General features: G+C 42.4%; 1 protein-coding gene across 3 annotated transcripts in view; it reads left to right on the plus strand.

Annotated features, from left to right (window-relative positions):
• LOC143997419 (RNA-binding protein 12B-like) overlaps positions 1–23,402 on the plus strand; it is a 43,817-nt gene extending 20,415 nt beyond the window's left edge. For all 3 annotated transcript variants that reach the window (XM_077493027.1, XM_077493028.1, XM_077493029.1), the window contains 2 exons: positions 1,098–1,157; positions 12,986–23,402. In XM_077493027.1, coding sequence (XP_077349153.1) covers positions 12,996–14,558 — 1,563 coding nt within the window. In that variant the 5' untranslated portion in view covers positions 1,098–1,157; positions 12,986–12,995 and the 3' untranslated portion in view covers positions 14,559–23,402. The remainder of the gene's footprint in view (positions 1–1,097; positions 1,158–12,985) is intronic.
• The last annotated feature ends 856 nt before the right edge of the window (positions 23,403–24,258 follow it).

The following is a 24,258-nucleotide window of genomic DNA, read 5'->3' on the forward strand; positions in this document are numbered from 1 at the left end:
TGTAAAAGTCTCATGTGGTATCGCCTTACTCGGGAGTAATAGCAGAATGTGTTTTGGGGTGTAATTTGTGGTATGCATATGCTGTGTGTGAGAAATTACTTGCTAATAAGACAATTTTGTGGGGGAAAAAAATCTTGATTTTGCAAAGAATTGTGGGGAAAAATTACAACTTCAAAAAACTCACCATGCCTCTTACTAAATACCTTGGAATGTCTTATTTCCAAAAAGGGGTAATTTGGGGAGTATTTGTACTTTTCTGGTATGTTAGGGTCTCAAGAAATGAGATGGGCCGTCAGTACTGCAGGTGTGATCAATTTTCAGATATTGGCACAATAGCTTGTGGACTCTGTAACTTTCACTTTTTGTACTTATTTTTACCGAAGATATGTAGTAGTATAAATTTTGGCCAAAATTTATGAAGAAAAATGACAAATTTTGCTAAATTTTATAACTGACACTAAGAAAAAATTTTTTTTTTTTTTTACAGAATTTTCTTTTTTTTTTTTTTTTTTTTTTTTTTTTTTGTATAGCGCAAAAAATAAATAAAAAAACCCAGCAGTGATTAATTACCACCAAAAGAAAGCTCTATTTGTGTGAAAAAAGGACAAAAATTTCATATAGGTACAGTTTTTTGCATGACTGAGTGTCATTCAAAATGTGAGAGCACCGAAAGCTGAAAATTGGACTGGTTAGGAAGGGGGTTTAAGTGCCCAGTAGTCAAGTGGTTAAAGGGATTGTAAAATCCCTTTTTGTTGTTTTTATCAGAAAAAAAAGTTATACTTGCCTGCTCTGTTGCAGTGGTTTTGCACAGAGCAGCCCGGATCCTCCTCTTAGGTGCCTCTTCTGTGATCCTGGCTCCTCCCTCCTGTTCAGTGCCCCTACAGCAATGGGGGCACCTGAGCCGAGTAACAGCACCCTCTGTCTATTCAGACACTGAGCCCCTCTCTTTCCTGATTGGCTAGCTGACTTTGACAGCAGCGGCAGGCAATGGTGCCACTGCTGTGTCTCTATAAAATGATATAATTTTTTTGTGTGTTAAAGTGAGGAATTCCTGGTTTACTTTGAACTGCATTAACTGTTTCTCTGTTTTCCTACAGTCTTCCCTAAAGTGACATCAATATATTCATAGAGGTGAAAAACTAAATTGTTAACCAAAGGTGAGTAGACCTATATGAACGACCTGTGGTTTTCCAGAGTACTGCTAGTCCTATTAGCATATGGCCATTATTCTATATTTTATAATGCACTAGTAAGACTGTTCTCAATATGAATCTACAATAAAGCTATACTGTTGAATTTGTTACTGTAACCTTGCTATGGCCTTTTAACCACTTGCCAGCTAGCGACATACCCATATGTCCTTAGAAGTCATGGAGTTATACCAGGATGATTCCTGCAGCTATTCTTTAGAGCCAGTGGTTGGCTCCCTTGTGAAAACAATCCTATTGCTTTTATAAGGAGCTGGAGGGGATGTCCATTCCATGCCCCACTCCCACCGTTGCCTATCGGAACAGTCTCGGGCTCTCCCGACCCTTCCACTGGCTGATAGGAGAACTGAACAAAGACCTGATCAGCTTTGTTTGGCTATGGTAGAAATGAGGACTTGACATCACTTCCGGTTTACCCGGATGTCAATGGCACCATTTTCAAAAATCAAAAGCATTCGAAAACGCCCGATCTTGTTGTGATTTATTGCTTTTAAGGGCAGAGGAGGGATTTGGGGTCTTATCGATCCCATATCTCTCCATACCAGTCACATGCATATTGCTGTCAAAAGGGATTTTTTACGGTGTTAAAATAAAAATTTCTCTTTTATTCACCAACCGACATAGCTCCTCTCTGTAACAGATGGGCTGTTAGCCTTATCACTAGGAGAATATTAGGCATTAGTTGTAATACAACACTCAAAACTTAGTTCCGCCCAGGGGGGTGGTCCCTTGGGTAACAACCCTCCTGTCTGCAGACAGACCTCAGTTTTATTTTGCCTAGTGAAGAAGGACCTAGGAACCCTGCGGGCCCATCGGTGCTTGTTTTTTTTATGCAGAAGTTTGGCTTTTTGCTGAAGATGACTGGTCCTATGATTTGCTATCAACAGCCGGCTGGGTGACAGGCTGGATACCCTTATCCTTGTAGTCTCCCCAGTCTGACCATCGAGGGTGTGCAGGCCGCAGCTATGGCTTGGCAGGCCACAACGAAACCTCAGCTCCAAAGGGGTTTGGTGAGCGTTTATGCTCTGGGGCATACATATGACCGGGCTACTGATGTCTGCGTTACAGTATGCCGGGCCAGCAGCTACCCTGTACTGATCAGTGAGTAGTTCTGCAATGGAATGTCTCCCAGCTCTTCAGGACTGGTAAGTACAGCTCTCCCTACCTCGGTGGGGCTGAGTATTCCCTGTGAGGTCGATTCGGCGGTCCCTCACCTCTCTCTCTTCTCTACCCTGTCCCTATCTTCCCTCTCCACCCCCCCTCCCTGGGGGGGATGCTGCATGTGGCTGCTGAGCGGTGTATGTGTGCATATACAGGGGATCATGGAGCTGCTGGCGGCCATTTTAGGTGTGGGCGAGGGCAGCTTGCCTTCCTGGGCTTCAGCGGCCATTTTCCAAGTGATTTCCTATTCAGGACACTGGCGGACGTTTTCTGGAAGCCTGAACACGTTCTCGGTGTTCTCTAGCAGCACCATGGCTCATGTGCTCTCTCAGCCATTTTACCTAAGTTTCCTGTCTGTGTACTGGACGGCCATTTTATTGAAGCCTGGGCAATTTTTCTAGAATGTTTTAGCGCTCATTTTGGCGGCTGCCACCGACACAGCTTTTGTTTCCTCTGCACTTGGGAGCACTCGGACTACAGGCACTACTTGTGGACAGCGCAGAACTCCTCAGGTTGGTGAGTCTGGCGGGAAAGAGCCCCTCAGTCAGCGGCAGCAAGGAGGGTGGGACTGTCACTGTCCTAAGTCCCCTTCAGTTGGCAGACAGGGTAGGGTCAGCATGGCTTCAGAAACTGGTGTTTCTTCCCCTGAAATCCAGGCAATTGCAACCGGGTCACCTGCGGACTGCGCAGTGCCCATGGACACCCTGACGGCTGTCCTCAATTTGTTCATTGCCAAGATGGAGGCGGTGCATGCGAAGAAAGGTGCATTAAAGAGGACCCCGACAGGACGTCCACGGACGGTCAAAAACGTCCCTGGAACAACAAGCCTGCGACTAAAAGTGCTACTTCATGAAGGTTTGCCCCCGCCCATGTCTCGGGTGGGGGGTCACCTTCGGGAGTTTGCAGCCCGGTGGTCCTCCCGGTTATCCGACCAATGGGTCTGCGATCTGATTTCCACAGGCTACAAGATAGAGTTCCTCTCTTGGCTGCCAAACAGATTCTTCCCCTCCAGCATACCTATATCCCCGGCTCGCCAGGAGGCCCTCTTGGGGGCGGTAAAGGATTTGCTGAATCGTGGTGTGATTGTACCGGTTCCAGATTTGGAACGCTTGCAGGGATTCTACTCCAAATCTGTGGTTCCCAAGAAGGAAGGGGTACGTCCGATCTTGGACCTAAAATCCCTCAATCACTTTTTAAAAGTGCAGAGGTGCAGAATGGAATCAGTTCGCTCAGTAGTCGCTGCACTCCATCAAGGGGACTCCTTGGCGTCCTTAAACATCCAGGATGCGTACCTGCACATACCGATATGCCTTCGGCATCAAAAGTTTCTGCGGTTTGCAGTCGGTGAATCCCACTACCAGTTTGTGGCTCTTCCCTTTCCTCTGGCTTCAGCCTCCCGAGTCTTTACCAAGGTATTGGCTCCAGTTTTGGCGTTGCTACGGCAACGTGGGATCGCGATCGTGGGATACCTAGACTATCTCCTCCTGAGGGCATCTTCCACCTCAGAATTAGAGGAGGATGTGGCAGTCGCCATGCAGACCCTGCAAGAATTTGGGTGGCTGTTGAACCTAAAGAAGTCGGTGATTGTGCCGACCCAGCGTCTGGAGTTCCGACCTAGGCTTGCTGCTGGACTCCAGGGAAGCAAGAGTGTTTCTCCCTTCAAACAAATTTCAGACTCTCAGATCCGCGGTAAAACTGCTGATGAACCGCAAGTGGTCGTCGCCCCGCTTTTGCATGTGAGTATTGGGGCTTATGGTAGCCTCCTTCGAGGCAGTACCTTATGCTCAGTTCCACGCCAGAGTCCTGCAGAAGGAGATTTTTGACAAAACGGGACAAATCTCAGTTGTCCCCGGATTGACAGATCCAGCTGAGCCACTCAGTGACTCACTGATCTGGTGGTTGAGGTCCCCGGTGATTCAGTCCGGGAAATCGTTCCTTCCTCTTAAATGGATGGTGATCACAACGGACGCCAGTCTATCCCGCTGGGGTGGAGTGTAGAGGTCGACCGATATATCGGCCGGCCGATATATCGGCCGATATTTGCCGTTTTTTAAATAATCGGCATCGGCCGATTGTGCTGATAAAAAGCCGATTCTACAGAGGGACTTTGAAATTACTTCTGTATAGAAGTCAGTGTGAGTTGCCTGAGTCGTCATAGCAACACTTTCCTCCTCTCTGGGCAGACTGCCAAGAAAAGAACTAAATGATACAATGTTTACACTTGAATTAATGAAGTCATCTCTGTGTGTAGAAGTTCTCAGTTTAACCATTTAAAGACTAACTCTTTTCTGACACTTGTTGCTTACAAGTAAAAATCCTGTATTTTCTGCCAGAAAATCACTTAGACCCCCCAAAAATTATATATATTTTTTTTAGCAGAGATCCTAGGGAATAAAATAGCGGTTGTTGCAATATTTTATGTCACACGGCATTTGCACAGAGGTCTTTCAAATGCATTTTTTGGGGGAAAAAATACACTATTTAAAAATAAAATAAAAACAGTAAAGTTAGCCCAATTTTTTTTTCGTCCAAAAGTTTTGACTACCTGTTTTTATTTAATACATAGGTTTTTTTTTTTTTTTTTTTATCTAACTCATACATACAAGTAAACTGATTGGAGGTTTGTTTTGTTTAATAAATGTTTAAATGTAAGAAATTTTCTGTATCACTTATGAAGGTTGCTTTCACACTGGAGCGTTGATGGTAAAACGCAAGTTTTAGCGGCTCTTTACCATCATTTTAGCGGGGCTATTTGGCTGCTAGGGGGGCACATATAACCCAGCTAGCGGCCAAGGAAGAGGTTAAATGCGCCCATGAAGTACCGCTGCCAAATCGCATTGCATGCGCTTCGGCAGTGGTGCCCATTCATATCAATGGGCAGGAGTGGTGGAGGAGCCTTATACACCACTCCAAACGTGCTGCTTGCAGGACTTTTTTTTAAGATCCTGCCAGCGCATCGCCTCAGTGTGAAAGCACTCTGTCTTTCACACAGACTGCAGGGGAGCCATTTTGCAGGCACTTTACAGGCGCTATTTTTAGCCCAAAAGCGCCTGAAAAACACCCCAATGGGAAAGGTGTGTTAGATCAAGGGGGATTAAAAAAAAAAGGAAAAAAATAAATAAAATAAAAATCGGCCTAACATATCGGCCCAAAAAAATCGGCATCATATATCGGCATCGGCCAGAGAAAAACCCATATCGGTCGACCTCTAGTGGAGTGATGGGGGTTCAGTTGGCTCAGGGCCTCTGGTCGACGGAAGAATCCAAGTTGCCAATCAATCTGCTCAAATTGAGAGCAATCAGGCTGTGCCTCTCCACATGGTTGAGACGGCAAGGGTGTCCCATCAGGATCCAGACAACGCCACGGCTGTAGCATATGTCAATCACCAAGGGGGGTCAAGAAGCTCAGCCGCTGCATGGGAGGTCGCTCACATACTTCGGTGGTGTAGTGATTTTTAAGGACATTTTCCCGCACAATATTTACTAAGTAATTTTTAACGAAGATATTTTTAAGATACAGAATCTATCTATATGACACAGTCTATACATGTGAAACCTATTCACGGAGACGAGCGATCATACAAAATAGCTACATTTATTGGTTGACAAAAAACAAATATTTACATGAAATATTAAAATACAGATTGCATTACTTGATCATTTTGACAATTAATGGAAACACCCTCAAACTGGGCATAGTAGTACCTTGGACACAATTATCACCATTATCACTTCTCGGTAGAATCAATAACCTTTTGATACTTGACAATTAAATAGAATGTCTGTCTGTATTTCACACGTCCAACCGTTACTATACTGCAGGTAAGTAAGTGGTTAACAATGTGAAATTAGACATTTGTTTGTCAATAAAATTGGCATCTATGCAAAAAGAAAATTATAATGAAAAATTAAATTTAGAGAAAAATCTAAAAGGCGGTTATTGATTCGGGAGAAATATTTTCAATAATAAAATATTCAAAAAAATCAATATTTAACCAGTTGAGACCCGCGCTATAGCCGAATGACAGCTACAGCGCGGATCTCCTTTGCCGGGACTACGTCTATTGACGTAGTCCCGTGCACGAGCGGCCTGCGCGCCCCCTGTGATCGGCGAGTCTGAGACTCGCCTGATCACTGATCCGAGCAAGGGGTCGATCCCGACCCCTTATCACATGATCAGCTGTCAGCCAATGAGTGTCAGTTATCTGGGAATCTTCCAGTGTCCCTTCTCAGGGGGGGGGTCCCTAAGCTTCCCCTTCACTCCCCCAGCTCTCCTCCGAGCTTTCTCTCTCTTTTTCCTCCTCTTACCCATCTTTTTAGTTTCTTAAATATCTTCTTAAACAAAAAGGTCATAAAATTATACTAAGTTCTGCCCAGAGGGTATGTGTCCCTTTCCTATTGGCAGGCAGACTTAATGATCACCTTTCCCTGTAGTCTCGTGATTTTAAGGTAATAGCACCTTCAACCACCAGGTGTCTCACATGTGTTTGGTGTTTTATTTCTTTAAGTTAATATTTTTTATTTCTATAATATGCGTTCGTTGTTTATATATGTTCTAACGAATATATCTCGAGTGTTCAGGAATGATGGCATAATATAAAATACACTCAACATAATTTTGAATAATCACTTGAATAAAATGGTGATATATATGTTAATCTTTAGTCCATTTAGAAAGGACCCAGGTTAGATATATATCAAACAATATCACATACAATTATTATCTCTATGGATACATGTATAATTCGGGTATCCAATCAATATTTGTTTATCTAAACATAGGTTAAATTCTTATACAGTTATAATCATGATTATATGTTTTTCATAATACTAATTTTGTTGCTAAAACTTCTACTTATGATCACACTTTCATATATAATCTCTCCATGACAAAGTTCCCCAGATCACTAGATACCAAACCACAATATCTCCTTGTTGACCCACAAATATCACATACAGTTTTAAACACTTGAAGTATTTTTGAAATATGTCTGATTTGTATATTCCTCGCACCATGTTTTGAGACATTTGTACTATAGTAAGATATCATATCCCTTCTTCTAATATACGTATATTCATGATGTAAAAATATACACAATTTTCAATGTTTCCTTACAGTGTCTCAAATGAACTTTGAACATTCAGGATACAATCCCATTGTTTACTTTTCTAATGGAGGTGTCTTATTTGCCCTGTTGGGGTAGATCTCCACTTCGTATCTTAGTCATTGTCTCATTGACATCTGAGTCCATATTGAGGTTGACTTTAGGACAATAGGTTTATTTATTTAAGTCTTCCTTGAATTAAAAATTATTGCGGCGTCAGTCTTAGTCAGCTTGAGACTTTTGTTTGTCGCAGCCCAGCTTTCCAATGGGTTATATAAATTGGTTACCTAATTCTGATGGGAGGGGAAAGTGGTCCTTTGGTGTTGCTGCTTTAGATTTTACCAGACTAAAACAAAAATAACAAAATATGATATTTTGAGGTATATGTTATGACAAAATCCCCCTTTTGTTTAGGTTGTCTCAATACAGGCTTGTAGAACTTTAAAAGATAGCTAATCCCTTTAACATTTGGAAAAACCTGTGAGATCTTGTACTTTGCTTTAAAGTTCTCCAAGAGGTCATAGTTCAATAATATCAACATTATAGTTCATCCACCTTTTTTAGGCCTACTGAAATCTCTCATCTCTCTGACAGTAAATATTAAATGTATTTATAATTTTTTTCTTAATGAATTCACAACAGTGGGCAGAGCGACACGTACTGGCCCTGTCGGCCACTTGCATCCCGGGAGTGGACAACTGGCAGGCGGACTATTTGAGTTGACAGATGCTGGACCCAGGAGAATGGCCATTGCATCCTGAGACTTTCAGGTTACTGTGCCTGAGGTGGGGCACACCAGACATGGATCTGCTGGCCTCCCGTATCAATCGGAAGGTGCCAAGATTCGCATCCAGGACAAGAGATCCATGGGCCGATGCCTCTGCGCGCTGGTGGCTCAGTGGGATCAGTACCAGCTGATCTACGCCTTTCCTCCACTGAAACTGTTACCACGTCTGCTTCGCAGAGTGGAAGCCGAGGGGATCCCAGTAATACTAGTTCCCGCAGATTGGCCTCTATGTCCCTGCTATGCAGACCTGGTGCGTTTGGTGGCAGACGCTCCCTGGCGACAGCCGCTATGAGAGGACCTTCTGTCTCGAGGTCCGATTCTCCATCCTGCTTTACCATCGCTGGCTTTAACGGCATGGCTATTGAGTGCCAGGTGTTGAGGGACCAGGGTCTGTTGGACTCTGGGATCCCAACTATGTTGCGAGCGCGGAAATCTTCTTCTCGGTAGATATACCATCGTACCTGGAAGGCCTACATCTCCATGTGTGAGGAGAAAAGGATGGCATCCACGCTCCTTTTCCATATCCAGGATCCTGCTGTTTCTTCAGAAAGGAGTAGACCAGAAATTGGCATTAAGCACCATTTAAGGGGCAAATATCAGCCTTAGCTATCTCCTTTTTTTTTATTTTTTTATTTTTCAGCGACCCCTGGCATCTAACTCCTTAGTGAGTACCTTCGTTCGGGGGTACGAGATGTCCCTCCGGTGCGTCCACCGTTATCCCCTTGGCATCTGAACCTGGTGTTGCCGGTGCTTCAAAAACTGCCATTTGAAAATATCGGGGAGATTCCCCTATGGATTCTTTCCCAGAAAGTGGTCTTCCTAGTAGCCATCACATCGGCCAGGAGGGTTTCGGAACTGGCGGCCTTGTCTTGCAAGTCGCCCTATCTGGTTATCCACAAAGATAAAGTGGTGTTGCGTCCACAACCATCTTAAGGTGTATTTGTCTGCCACAGCTCCTTTTCGGAAATCAGACTCACTGTTTTTCGTTCGCTGGTCCAAAGAAAGGCATGGCGGTCTCGTCAGTCATCATTTCCAGGTGGATCAGACAGGCTGTAGTACAAGCCTACGCCTTGAAGGGGCAGGTGCCCCCCTTTCAAGTCACGGCCCACTCCACAAGGGCAATCGGAACGTCTTGGGCCTTCCGACACCAATCGCCTGCCGCTCAGGTGTGTAAAGCGGCAACCTGGTCGTCTGTCCACACATTTGCCAAGTTCTACCATGTAGACGTCCGTGCATTGGCTGATGCCTGTTTTGGCCGCAAAGTTTTGCAGGTGGATGTGTAGATTCAATTAAATATGCAATATATTCCTGGTTTCTCGATAAAAACACAGTACTGTTATGGTAATGCACTGTTGCATTACTTACGTAGTTTGGTGCGGTTTTGGGTGATCACTCCTGTTGAGGATACCTTGTTTTTTGTGGTGGATTTTCCACGCACTTGTTTTTTGTGGGTAAAGTTTCACTAGTTCCCACTTGCCATGGTGGATGAAGTTTTGTCCTATTTTCCCACCCCTTGTTTGGCACTGCTTGGATGTCCCATTTGTTACAGAGAGGAGCTGTGTCGGTCGGTGAATATAAGAGAAAATGTTTTTTTTTTTTTTTTGTACTCGTCATAAAATCATTTTCTCTGTAATTCACAGACCGACAGTACCCGCCCCTCCCTTTTTATCTTTTACGTTATACTGCTTGTTGATGATGTACTGAGGTCTGTCTGCAGACGGGAGGGTTGTTACCCAAGGGACCGCCCACCCTGGGCGGAACTGAGAATTCTGAGTGTTGTATTACAACTAATGCCTAGTATTCTCCTAGTGATGAGGCTAACAACCCATTTGTTACAGAGAGGAGCTGTGTCGATCGGTGAATTACAGAGAAAAGGATTTTACGGCGAGTACAAAAAATCCTATTAAAGTACTCCCATCCCTGTGTGTTTGCACACAAAGGCAAACACACGTGTTGGGGGTCCCACATGCACTCAAACAGCGATTGTCCCATGCGTGAGGTATCGCTGCTAATGTCAGCTTATGGGCAGTATTTCTGTGTAAATCTAAAGTGGTAATCCGTAAGGGTTTTAAAGTGTCCCCTATGGATAGTAAAATGTACCTTATTTGTCGTCTTTGCACAAGCATGCTCAATTTGAAAATGTTGGGTATCTACTTGGCATAGCATCATCATTTACATTTTACCAAAAATTGTTTTCTTTTCCTTTTTTTTCAAAAAATTGCAACATATCTCTTCCCTCACAAACTGTAGCCTTACTCCAGGAATCTTTCCCCTTCAAGTGGAACGATAAATCCATCAAATATCTGGGCATCAATTTAACTCCAAAGATAGAAGAGCTTTACAACACCAACTATCCCCCAATGTTTCGGAAATTGGAATCAGAACTCAAAACATGAGCTAACCATAATCTCTCCTGGATAAGCAAAATAAACTCCATAAAGATGACTCTCCTATCTAACTAAACTCTTTTATTTGTTTCGCTCCCTCCCCATCCGAATCAATCAAGGCCACATTTAAATCATTTCAAAGCAAGATGCTTCAATTTATTTGGGGCAAATCAGGATATAGGATCCCACAAAGTTCCTTGTATAGCCATAGGAAAAGAGGGGACTTATGGCTTCCCAACTTGATACAATATTATCACACAGCGCGATTAGCTCAACTCTCAATTATATATTCGAGATTTGAGAAACCAGATTGGGTACGCATAGAGACAAGCAATACCTTGGCATATTTCAGACTTTCTTTTATGGTCCTGTCCTAAAATTCGTCCTTCAATTCTGGCTCCGACCCTCTCCCTTGCGCTTTGGGACAGGCTACGCAAGTTAAAAGCTTTAACCTCAGTTAGCAAACCCCTTTCCCATATATTTAACAATCCTGACTTCCCTCCTGGCCAAAACATCTATGCGTTTAAATGGTGGCTGGACAAGGGACTGTACCGAATCGGGTACTTCTCCCCTGCAGGTCCTTTCTCCCTCAAGCACTATACTGAGAAGCTGGAGATTCCCACTCCGGAAAACTTCAGATTCCAATAAATATCGCACACTTTAAACTCCATATAGGTGGAAAAACCACTCCCACATAGATACACGGCATATGAATTATGGTGTGGTCAGGGCCCAGAGCAGAGGGGCGGAATATCGATCATTTATTCATCACTAACTACCGGGCTCCAAATCCCCTTTCATGAGGAAGTGGGAGGATGAGCTCCAATTTAGTTGGGACATGGAGACCTGGCAATTGGCATGCTTTAAATCCTTCAAGGGGATCTTTAACACTTAACTTTTGCACTGGCTTCTGTGAGTCATTTTGAGGTGGTATTACACACCTCTCAGATATGCGTCCGCGGACCCTCTGCGCTACAGAGGCTGTCAACTGACAGGCATAATGGCCCACATTTGGTGGGAGTGCCCCAGGATCCGCCCCTTCTGAAGAAAGGTATTTCTGATTATAGATAAATTTGTCGGGCGTCGGGTCCCCAGGTCTCCAACAATAGCCCTCCTCAACCAACAGATTCCTAAAACTCCTGCCCACACGAGGAAGTGAATCCACTTTATCCTAGTGGGAGATAAACGAACAATTACTAAAGCCTGGAAACAACCTAGTATCTCCATTAAAGCCACACAGCTGACGATTTCATGGATAATGTCCAAAGAAAAATTATCCAGTATCCTTTCGGACACCTGCTCTAAATTTAAAGTCACATGGGAACCTTGGGCTCAGCATATGGGCTCCCTACTCCCTTCAGTAAGCTAGCTTAATACTTTATAATCGCAATCAAAAGCCCTCAAGGTTGGTCTCCACTGATCTGAGCCCCCCCCCCCCTTTACCCTTCTTTCTCTATCCGATCCCTCTTCTGTCCAGTTTCGGCGGGTTGACTCCGGAACATGATCAATCTCCCGAGCAGATTCTCCAGTTTTTTGTTTGTTTTTTTTTCTTTGATAAAACTATAAGGCCACAGTTGGCTAGATGGGGGCGCTTCCGGTGGGGTGCTGGAGTTGAGACCCCCACTCAGCACAGTCTGATCCCCTTAGGGGTGCTGGGTGTTTAAAGGGGACTCCTCCGGTTCCCCACTAGACTTCACCTTGGGATTATCACAGGAGCGCTCCCTTTCGCCACACTCCCTTCTCCTCGGATTTAAAGTACTTTTGGCATAGGTCTTCTTATTTTTATGAGGCCCGACCGGGACATATATGGGATTGAGACAACATAACGCCATTGGCACCTCAGCTAGATTTTACTTCAATAGGATGTGTCTCATCTCTTGTTGCCTTTTTGATCCTTAGCCACAAGTTTATAATCTGTCACCCTTGTAATACATTTGTTTGTATATGTTTGCTTGTATCACAAAAATAAAAACCTTTTGAAATTTAAAAATAAAATAAATTGCAAAACCCACCATTTTATTCTCTAGGGCCTCTGCTTAATAATATAAATAAATAAATATAAATGTATATGTATATGTATATGTGTATGTGTATGTGTATATGTGTGTGTGTATATATATATATATATATATATATATATATATATATATATATATATATATATATATATATATATATATATATATATATATATATATATATATAAATGTGTGTGTTTGGGATTTGAAGATATTTTCTAGCAAAAGATACTAATTGTCACATGTAAACAAAGTACCAGAAAAAGCTTGGTCTTCAAGTGGTTAATGTTTGTCAGTAAAAAATATTTTTCTCTCTACAGGTAACTAAGAATGAGTGTTACTCTTCGGTTAGAAGGTCTTTCTCACAGAGCAAATTCCTATGATATCCGAAAATTCTTTGTTGGACTGGACGTTCCCCAGGGAGGTGTTCATATCACTGGTGGGCCAGATGGTGAAGCTTTTGTTGATGTTGCAACATGGGACAATGCTTATCAAGCTCTTCAAATGTCAGGCCAACAAATAAGGAATTCCATAATAAAAATTTCAGTTGTCTCCGCAGAAGAAAAGCAGCAAGCTTTGGAAAGCCACAAGGTTAAAGATTCTGCACATGGTAGAAATGGTACTGATGATGATAAAAAAGGCAAAGAAGCTCATTCTCGCTCCACATCGTTATATTTACGGATAGACATTGGTGATATTGATCTAACTCCAAAAGATATCAGACATTTCTTTGATGGCATTACCATTAGAGACATAGTGTTCTCTAAAGATGAAGAGTCACCTGGTAAGGCGATTGTGATAATCATGTTTGGCAATAAAAATGGTGCATTGGAAGGCTATAATAGATACAAGGATAGCAAGATTTTGCGCATAGCATGGTCAGATCAAAAAGAGTGGATCAAATATGGTGGAAAACTTGTTGAAGATGACTGCATTTCAAGCACATCAGGAAATAGAAAACGATCACGCTCTAGGTCTCCTCGAAAGTGGTCTAGATCTCCAAAAAGGCATTCTAGGTCTGCACGAAGATCACCTCAAAGGTCTCCACGAAGGCATACAAGGTCTCCACTAAGTTCCTCTAGAACACCCCTAAGCTGTTCTAGATCTCCTGCAAGTCAAAATGAAGAAAGGGATTCAACAAACCCTGGGCAGTACCATGTACAAATGACAAACTTGAGCTACCGCGCTAAAAGAGAGGACATAAAAAAGCTTTTTTCTAACCATGTACGTGATGATCATATTGTCTTTCTGTATGATGAAAGCGGTCACAGAACGAGAAAAGGTTTTGTCACATTCACAAGTAAGGAGCACTTTAGGAAGGCTCTCGCATTAAACAAAGTAATGCTTAAAGGACATAAGTTGTACATATCCCTAATCTCCAAATCTGAAATGGAAAAATTACTTACAAGCAAAAGGCAGAGTAGTGGTCAAGTTCAAGCATACATTTATCTTAGAAACTTTTCTCCTGATGTCACTAAAAGTGATGTTAAAGAATTCTTTGTGGGCTTTTCTTTGAATGAAGATAATATTTTTCTGCTACTTGACAAAAAAAATACTTGCTCTGGGGATGTGTTGGTAAAACTCTCTTCATTAGAAGAAGCATCCAAGGCTGCAAAACTAGACCGTGTAAGATTCAAGGACAAGAGAATACCAATTAAGGTGATCTATGATGATAAGTTAAAGTCTTTCCTGCACTCCAGTGGTTTGCACATGATGATGACAGATCCAAACGAATGTGTGACTCAAGAAGATGATCCCTCTGAAGATGAGGTTACCCAAGAAAATAATACTTGTAATGATGAACCAATTCCACAAGACATGGATATGCCAGAAGAGGACTGTGCTGTCCAGAAGGATAATCCACCAGAATGTGTTTCTCAAGCAGATGAATAATTTTTTTCAGTGCATTAAAGGAACTAAAGATAAAGCGCTCCCTGAAAAGTGAGCAAACAATACTTACCAACCCTGCTGTCAGCACTGCTGGCCTCTGCTACATTGATGAGAGATGCCTGCTCAAAGATCTTCAGCATCTGTCACACTTCTTGGTGTTGATGCTTGGTCCCCTGCTGTGCATTGTGGTTTCTTTCACCCCTGCTAGATCCTGTAGTGATATTGAGGACCGTGGAGGAAACCAGAGTCCAGCCGGGAAGGCCAACAGTCCCACGATTGTTAAATGCAGAAGGCTTTCAAGAAAGCATATTTTAAAGTAGCTGTGGGAGAAAGGTGTGTATTGTTTGTTTACTTTGCAGTGAGCTTTCCTCCCCCTTCTTTTTTTTTTTTTTTTTTTTTAAATCTTTTGAAAATAGCGACAGAGTCGCTTTAACCAGACTGGATTGTTAAAACACAACAGAAAATGCTTTGGATTGCAATGGAAAGTACTGCAATGGTTCCACAAAATAGCATATTGTATATGTTACTGAGTTGTTACTTTTGTGAAATTTATACATGTTTTCTTTAACATATTTTGAAAATGTTTGAGAGTAACAATATTGTAAAGAACGAGCATTTTCATGCAATGTTCATGACAGCAAATTCTCACATTACCCCCAGCTGTGCCATTATTGTATGATTCAGGGCTCTGAAATCTTTTCTTATTTTGATTTTTTGCCTCCTTGTATTGTCCTCTCAAAGCCCCTACACCTTTCCTTTTTTACCGCCATTTCCTTTTGTTTGGAAAGAGCAGTACACATTAGTTGTGGTCTTCAGTACTGCTGTATGCGCAATACAAATACCATATTCCCTAGTCTTAACTCGGAAGCAAGCAAGAGAGGGTGGCTACGTTTCTACATACCATGGGACCATGGAGAATGAACATAGCTACCCGTAAACGGGAAGTTGGAGCAGCAAAAACAAATTTGGATGAGGTGAAGAGCAGTAGAAGGTACTTTTTTGAGTTAAGAATACATAGAATTTTATGTAGAACTTTTTTTTTTTTTTTTAACCAGAGTTTAGTGTCACTTTAACTCTTTTAAAATTTGCTATCTCTAAGATTTTATTTGCTGTGGCTTTCCACCCTGGCTCTGGCAGCTCTGCAGCACATTTTACGATTTATGCTGCAGCTGTTTCAACTGCTTTTGCTACACAAGTCAAGAGTCTCCATACTTTAATTGTATTTGCAGAGCCATTGCAGCTACTGCTGCACTCAATACTTGGAAGCACTTCGTTTTATGGCCATAGCTATGTTTCTTAACTCTTAAAAGTTTTCATAACTTAGATTTCATGTGCTGTGTTGCTCCACCCTTGTTCTGTCATCTCTTCCGTACGTTTTTTCTTTTCATCCTGTAGCCATTCCAAGTCTCTTAGATACACAAAGTTAGTGGTTCTAATATCAAGGACCTGTGTAAATCCAGATGAAAATGCACTCTGTATAGAAGTACAATGCAGGAAATATGTGTTGGCCTTCCATTGTAATGAAATGTTGATCTTTCATAATAAAACATTCTCATACACAGGTGAAATATGGTATGGCTACACTCATAAAGAGTGTATAAATCTAGGGTCATCTGGTAGCAGATCATCAGTTATAAAGGCCTGCTTTGTCTTTTTGTTATTTACTAAGGCCCCTTTCACACTGGGGCGCTACAGAGTTAAAAATAGCGCCTGCAAAGCGCCCTGAAACAGCCGCTGCTGTGTCTCCAGTGTAAAAGCCCGAGAGCTTTCACACGAGCTGTGCTCTTGCAGGAATGTTAAAAAAAAAACTGCAAGCAGCATCTTTGGAGTGGCGTTTACGCCGCTCATGCCCATTGAAAGCAATGGGGCAGCACGGGTGGTTTTAACCCTTTCGGCCACTAGCAGGGGTTAAATCTGCCCCCCACTAGCGGCCGAATAGTGGCGCTAACACAACGGTAAAGCGGCACTAAAAATAGCGCCATTTTGCCGCCGCTCCCGCCCCAGTGTGAAAGGGGCCTAAGGGTAGAATTAATTATATGCTCAGATCTATATGAAGACTATGGGTATACCAGCTTCCTGGCAACTAGTTAAACTGTTCTCGCCCTTTAATAGTAGTTACTGATTCCAAATGTACTGCTCCACAACCATCGATCAGATTCAAAGTTGCATGTGATCAAAAAATTTCTTTAGGGATGAGGGACGCAGGTATTCAATGACTACTGGCTTATACTGCAGCCTATAGGAAGATTTGGACACTGAAAAACAAACTGACGAGCTTGGTATAACCCAACCCCTCTTACTCCCCCCAGCATGCCTCATTTTTTTTGCTAGTGTCCTAAAAGAATTTTATTTTTGCTAGCTATTTTTATTTTCTTCAGTCAAGATGTCTCCACAAGCCACTAAGCTGGTTTTAAACACAGATATCCAGATCGGCAGGTCCTCAGCACTAGCTTTGAATTATATATCCAGAACCCCCCTGGACAAGCAGAAGGCTAGCCGAGAACCGGACCTTCTGGCACAGGGCTCTGTGCTGAGCACTTTACAACCTGAGTGTACTGATTAGTTAGCTGTGGCGTGCTTTCCGGGTCCAGAACCATGGCACAGTTTAGGTATGACCCTGTCTCTGAAGGCTCACTTTGTAAGTAAGCCTTGTGAGCTGACCACTAGGTGCTCCTTGTTAGGACAATTGGGTGCCATTTTACTATTCTTGATTTCTGTTGGTCCATCATAAAATGGGTTAACATTAAACGTGTCTCTTTGGAGCTGCCCTGGAGTGGACATCCTCTATAATATTGCTACTGGGTGCAAGAGCACCCATCTGCCCCAACTAAAGAAGTCTAGATCTCAGCCTGGGAAGCCCAACTCCTCCGAGACCAAGAAGGCCTCTTCCTCCAAAGTAACGCTTGGCAGTCAGTTTTGCCTGCAAACCCTGGACGTCCAAGATGCCCAAGTCTTCAGACTAGTCTTCCTCGGCATGAAGGGGTGCCCATGCTTTCTAAAGTGGAGGGATGTCTGCTAAGCTTTTGCAGAAATTTGGTCAGCCAGCTCATCAGATGTTTGGTTGAGGCAGGTGGTTTTTAGGGCCTACACGCTTGACTATGGATCTTGGGCCCCCTCCGGTTCATGCCTTCCACCCTGCTTGTGGCACAGCATAGATTAGCAGATCTCCATGCAGTCCTCCTGGTGCAAGGGGTCATAACCCCATTTTCTGTGGCAGCATGGTTTTTAGGTGTTCTATTCCAATTTGTTTACAGTAAAAATCTAAAAGGGGCATCTGCCCCGTCTTGCTTGGATCTCAAGGCTCTAAATGCCCAGAAAAAAAGCCCAGAAATTCTACATGAAATCTACCAGGTCTGTCATAGCTGCCTCTTTATTAGGGAGACTTTCTGGCCTGTGTGGACATTGAGGATCTGCACTATCATATCCTTATTTTTCTGGCACATAGGTGGATTCTTTGCTTTGATGTGGTTCCCCAGCACCTCCAGTTTGTGGCACTGCCATTAACATAAAGCCTAGACCAACTTCAAGTGTGCACCAGGGCCCTGGTCCCTGTACTTTCCTTGCTATGTTCCCAGTGTATCCCTTAACAACCTCCTGTTGAGGAAACGGACGGCACACGTTTCAGCCAAAAATATGACACAGACCTTAGAGGTTTAGTTGGGTCCTTAACCCGAAAGAGTTTGTAAAGTTGGCTCCCTCTGCTGTCAATCAAATACAGTGAGCCCATCAGAAGAGGTGCCGGGCTGCAGCTCTGTTTCTGAATTGACACAGGGGGGTGCAACTCTGCTCTGGTGCCCCTATAGCACACTGCTTGCTGTGGGGGCACTCAACAGCAGGGAGGGGCCAGGAGCACCGAAGAGGAACCTGAAAAGAGGAGGATTGTGGCTGATCCATGCAAAACCATTACACAGGGCCAGTACGTATTACCATATTTGTTTTTAACCAAAAAAAGCGAGACTTTAGAATCCCTTTAAGATATTGGAGCTGGAGTTGACTCATCACTTGGAGTTTTTGGGTCCCATCCTAGATACAGCTCAAGTCCTTTTTCCCAGGAAAAATACAAAATGATGACTCTTCAGTCCAGGAGTTAACCTACTCTTCAGTTGTTTATGAGCATTCTCAGATTGATGGTGGCTTTGAAATGGTCCCATTTACCCAGTTCACTCCAGACCCATACAACTTGATATTCTGTCATCGTGGAACATGTCAATTAAGCTTCTGCATCGGCCAATTCACCTAAGATCAAGGACAAGGTAGGTCCTGACTTGGTGGCTTAGGAATTCGGTTCTCTGGCTTGATCAGACTGCTGGCAGGTGCTGCATGGGCCCTTCCAGATCTGTCCCAAGGACCTGTTTACCATTCTTGAAAAGGTGGATTTTTTGGGACTTTAAATGAAGCATGCAGCATGAACGCAAATGAGCACTGTGTCTATAGAAGTATTTTATTTTCCATATACAGATGAGTTCAATCCACAATGCAAGTAAAAATATGAATAGACTGGAATAAATTCATGTATATACACATGTTTACTATTCTTGTTCACAGCATGGCTGTTGAAGCCCAGGTCTTGAGGAACTTGGGCATCTCTGATGTTAAAGATGAAGAAATTCACTTTTCATAAGGTCTGTCATCTTACAAGTTAGGCATGTTTTGCTTTGTTCAAGGAGAGAAACTTTCAAACTGGAAAATTCTCACTGAGGTGAGCCCTAGCCTTTCTGAAATTTGGTCCTGGATCAACTACTGGCCCGAGAGCCATCCAGGGTCAGATGTCAGTGTTTGCCATTTTATTCTAAAGGCTGTTTGCTTTTCATTCCTTGGTTAAGACCCTCGTACTGGGTACCTCTTATCTGTCTCCCTGGTAATTCTGTGGAGTCTTTCTCATCGAACACAGTGATTAGGTGGCTTTGAGACCTAGAATTCCCTTCCTTGCTAAGGCAGTTTCAGCCTTTCATCTCAGCCAGATTATCATTCATCCTTCCTTCTGTCTGGTCCTTGTTCTATAAAAGTAGATCTCCCTCTATTGCCTGGATGTACTGCGCATGTCTACTATACAGGCACTGCTAGAATGATGGTGGCAGTATAATCGAACAGTCGTTGAAGTCCTGTGTCCCTAAGTGAACTTAAATTGATTTTAGTCCTCTTTTGCATTTATATTGCAACTTCTCAATCGTTGAATGTAAGCACTGCTTTTTTTTTTTTATTCATTCTCTATTTGTCTTGTTCACACCAAAATGCTTGTGTGATGTGCACAGCAGCATGTCTGCATATGAGTTGGGGGAAGCACACAGAACTGCTCTGCGTAAAGGAAAAAAATCCTGCCCCATCCAGCGCATGGTACAAGTAAATCATAATAGAAGGGCTCTGATGAGGGGGACACTGATGGGAGAGCTCTAAAGACGCCAATTGCAGGAAGCCTTAACGAGGGGGACACTGATAGAGCTGTATTGGAGACACCAATGCCAACTTTGGAGCTTTGATCGGGGGTGGAGGATGGGGAATTGAATGTAAGAAAGGTTTGTTGAGGACTATAGTGTAAAGGGATGCTCTGTTTGGAGGCTCTGATCTAAGGGGAGGATCTGTATTAAAGAAATAGTATATAGTGTGAATGTGTGCTTAAAAAAAAAAAAGTCAGTGGAAAAAAACCTCGCTGAAGCACTCATGAAAATTCATGTGAAATCTGCCTGTTTTTTTATTTTTTTTCCCCATCAGTTGTTCTGCATGTATAGTGTGAACAAGGCCTAGGGCTAGGTTCAAACTCTTGCAGTTTTCCTGTGGCCACATTTGCGCACTTTTTATTTGAAGGGTCCATGGGCTGTTCGAAAAGGTAGAATTTCACACGTTGGTTGGAGTTTACAGGGCTTTCTATTACTGGTAACAGTCAAGGAAGGTTAGTGTATGATTTTGGGGGGGGTTCATTTGCACTGAGTGAACAAAGGAAACCTTCACTTTAAGCTGTGTACACACTTTTTTTTTTTTCCATTCAACTAAGTGAACTGAGTGCTGTTCTGGCCCTGCCAGACCACACTGATCAGCCCTCACCGCTATTGGCTGCAATCGCTAATTGGATGCTGGTTTTCTGCCATGTTTGTTCAGCCAGGGTCTGTACACACGAGCCAAAAGTCCTCGGGGAAGCCATTCTGTGGCTCTTGTCCACACGCATTTTCAGGGAATTGGTTTTCGCTTTTCCACAACTGATTTGGCACAAGAATTGGGGAATGGCTACCTCCTAACAGTCTTTATGGGTGTTTTGTGTCCTCCCATAGAAATATTAATACACAGTTAAAACAGAGCTTTTATCCTCGCCACTAAAAAAAAATTATTCTAGTTTAAGGTAAATGTTTAGGCGGTCCCACTTTTTTCTCTTTTTTTTTTTAAATGCAAGGACTGCTTTGAAAAAAGCGAAATGCAGTTTACATCTACTATCCAAGTATAGACAAGTTTATTATGTATGAACAATTTTTTTAATTCCTAATGACTTGGTTTATTAATACAGTAATCAACCCTATGTGATGCCTGCATTAGTATATATATATTTTTTTTGTCTCTTTTTATCTGGTGATCCAGCCAGTAAGTCTATTGTATTTCAAAAGAACAGAACTGTAAGTTAAAAGGATGAGACCAACCATTTACTACTGATAGCGGTATGTAAAACGGAACAGCTTTTTAATGTAAAACCTTTATACAAAAAAAAAAAAAAAAAGTTTAGTGTTTGTCTCTAAATCTGCTAGTACAGCAAACCCTTCCCTCCCCCCAGATTGACAAAGCTGCTGTCTAAAAGTAGCCCTGTATACCTTCAACCACAGTGCAGGTACTATTTAACTGGATACACACTATACAACTTTTGTTTAATTTCCTTCAGATTTACCTTTTAACTATGTAGTGCAAGGGCCTGCCTGATTGCATACAAATTGAAAGTGTTCGGGTCTGACCTCCTTTTATTATATGGTTTTGGTAAATCTAAATGAAAAAAAAAATTAAAGAACATTTATATAGTGTGTACTCGGCTTTAGGTCGGCTTCACATCGGTGCGGCAGTGGTTCCCAGCATGGGGTCTGGTGCGTTCCTTTTTCCCAGTTCAGGTGCAAATCGCGTCTGAATTTTTGCTTGAATTCCCACCTGAACCGGACCCAAACATGCACAGGACCCTTTGGAATGTGGACCGACCGCGGCCACCCCCGGACATGTGCGAAGCGGTTTCATTGAGAGCCAATTGCACTTGCATGTTGTGCCAATTGGATGGCCTCATCCAGGAGGTGTGTTACTAGTCAGATCTCCAGGTGAAAACAGCAAAAAAAAATGAATGCAGCCACCACATCTAATGATTATTTATATCAAATTTTTGTTTTTGGGTTTAATACTGCTTTTAAGATGTTGTTAAAATGGCAAAAGTAGCCTGCATTGTGGCCCATGACTAGCCTTTTTAATTTTTAAAGGGATTTGTTCACTCTTTTCAATTTCAGTGTTGCAATTATTGGATATCAATGTTCTACACAAATGCTGAGGAGATTACTAATAACATCTAAGTCACTTCTGTTCACAGCGTTTCAAGTGGAAGTAAATTGTAGCTTTCACAACATCCTATCATGTATGCTATGGACTTGCAGTATGGATTATGTGCAAGAATCCTTGATAGATGTATAGTATACATTAATAGCTTTTCATCTGCTTTAATTTATTAGTAACTCTTAGTGCGAATGTATATGGATATGAAATATACACAGCATGGGGCCTGGTCCATCACAAATCTACAGTACATAGGGCTAAGGGCGAGCTTCTGTTCAGCTCTGGTTTATGACCACTCACAGGTAATTATCACATTACAATGTCACCTGAAAGTGGGTGGGCTATATTAAGCAGCAAGTGAACATGTCCCTGAAGTTGATGTGTTGAAAGTAGAAAAATGGGCAAGCATAAGGAATTAAATGACTGATGAAGACCAAATTATAATGGTCAGATGACTGGGTCAGAGCAACTCCAAAACTTCAGCTCTTGTGGGATGTTCCTGGTCTGCAGTGGTCAGGACTGACCAAAAGTGGTCTACGGCAGGAAAACTGGTGACAGGGTCATGGGGGGCAAAGGATAATTGCTGCACATTGGACACAAAGAATGGTCTGTGTAGTCCGATCCAATAGAAGAGCTTCTGAAGGTTAGACTGCTGAAAGGGTTTATGCTGGTTCTGATGCACAGCCAAAAGTACCTACGATTGGCACGTGAGCATCAGAACTGGACCACAGAGCTAAGTAAGAAGGTGACCTGTCTGATGAATTGCATTTTCTTTTATGAGATGGCTGGGATATGCAATTAGCGGACCTCCACCTGTTGCAAAACTACAAGTCCCATCATGCCTCTGCCTCTGCGTGTCATGCTTGTGGCGGTCAGTGTCTTGGTATGCCTTATGGCACTTAGCGGACCTCCAGCTGTTGCAGAACTATAACATAAGGCATACCAAGACACTGACCACCACAAGCATGACACCCAGAGGCAGAGGCATGATGGGACTTGTAGTTTTGCAACAGGTGGAGGTCCGCTAAGTGCATATCTCTGCATTATGGGAAGGAGGCAGTGCTTTGTTGCTGATGGCCTGGTACCAGATACCACAGCATACCTTCAGAGGGCTAGAGGAGTCCATCTATTGATGGGTCAGAGTTCCTTTGGCAGCAAAAGAGGAACCTACTCAATATTGGGTGGGCCTAATGTTATGGCTGATCAGTGTAAAAGATCCCTCAGAAGTTGCATTATAATGGTCCTACTGTACAGAGATGTAAGGTGTCAATAAGAACCTCCAATGCTCACTGTAATATTTAATGTATTTGTGTGTTTTTTTTTTAATATAAAATATTGAATCTAGTAACTTTTTAAATTGCTTTTTACTATATTTTGTATCATTTTCTAAATTTGCTATAATGGCCCAGGACCACCACAGCTGCAAAAGCACATTTGCGGAACTGACAAAGAACTTGGTTAGTCAACATTGTATTAAAGTGTATGTTACCCCTAAAATTATTATAGCGTAAATGTGTCTAGTTAGGCATATTCGTGTCTGGAAAAATTCTGCTGTGTCTTAAAGTGGTTGTAAACTCAGTAAAAAAAAAAAAAAAAAAACCTGCAACACAAAGGTATAATGAGCTAGTATGCGTTGCATACTGTGATTGGCCGGAATTATAATGACCTACCATCAGCCACAGCTACTAAAGAATCGGCACGAGCGTGCTGTTTCTTTAGTGTACATATGCCAATGACATTGGCACATGCGGATACATTGGATATCTCATAAACTGCAAGTTTAGGAGATATTCACAGAAACTACAGGTAAGCCTTATTATAGGTTTATCTGTAGTGAAAAGTGGTGCAACAGGGCTTACAATCGTTTTAATTCATACCTTTGGACATAATGACCAGTTGATCCTGCCAGTCCCTCTTATTTAACCACTTCTGGACAAAGCCTATTGTTGACATTTTTTTACAAGTTCAAATCAGTATGTTTTGCTGGAAAATTACTTAGAACCCCTAAACATTATTTTTTTTAAAGCAGAGACTCTATAGAATAAAATGCAGATCGTTGCAATACTTTGTCACACTGGATTGGTGCAGCGGTCTTACAAACGCATTTTTTGGGGAAAAAAAATACTTTTCTTATTTATTTATTTTTTAAACGGTTAGCCCTATATATTTATATATTATACACACACACACCAGCCACTTT

Source organism: Lithobates pipiens, unplaced genomic scaffold (assembly GCF_037356315.1).
Source record: "Lithobates pipiens isolate NorthernLeopardFrog02 unplaced genomic scaffold, aLitPip1_a1.2 Scaffold_19, whole genome shotgun sequence".
Taxonomy (NCBI): Eukaryota; Metazoa; Chordata; class Amphibia; order Anura; family Ranidae; genus Lithobates; species Lithobates pipiens.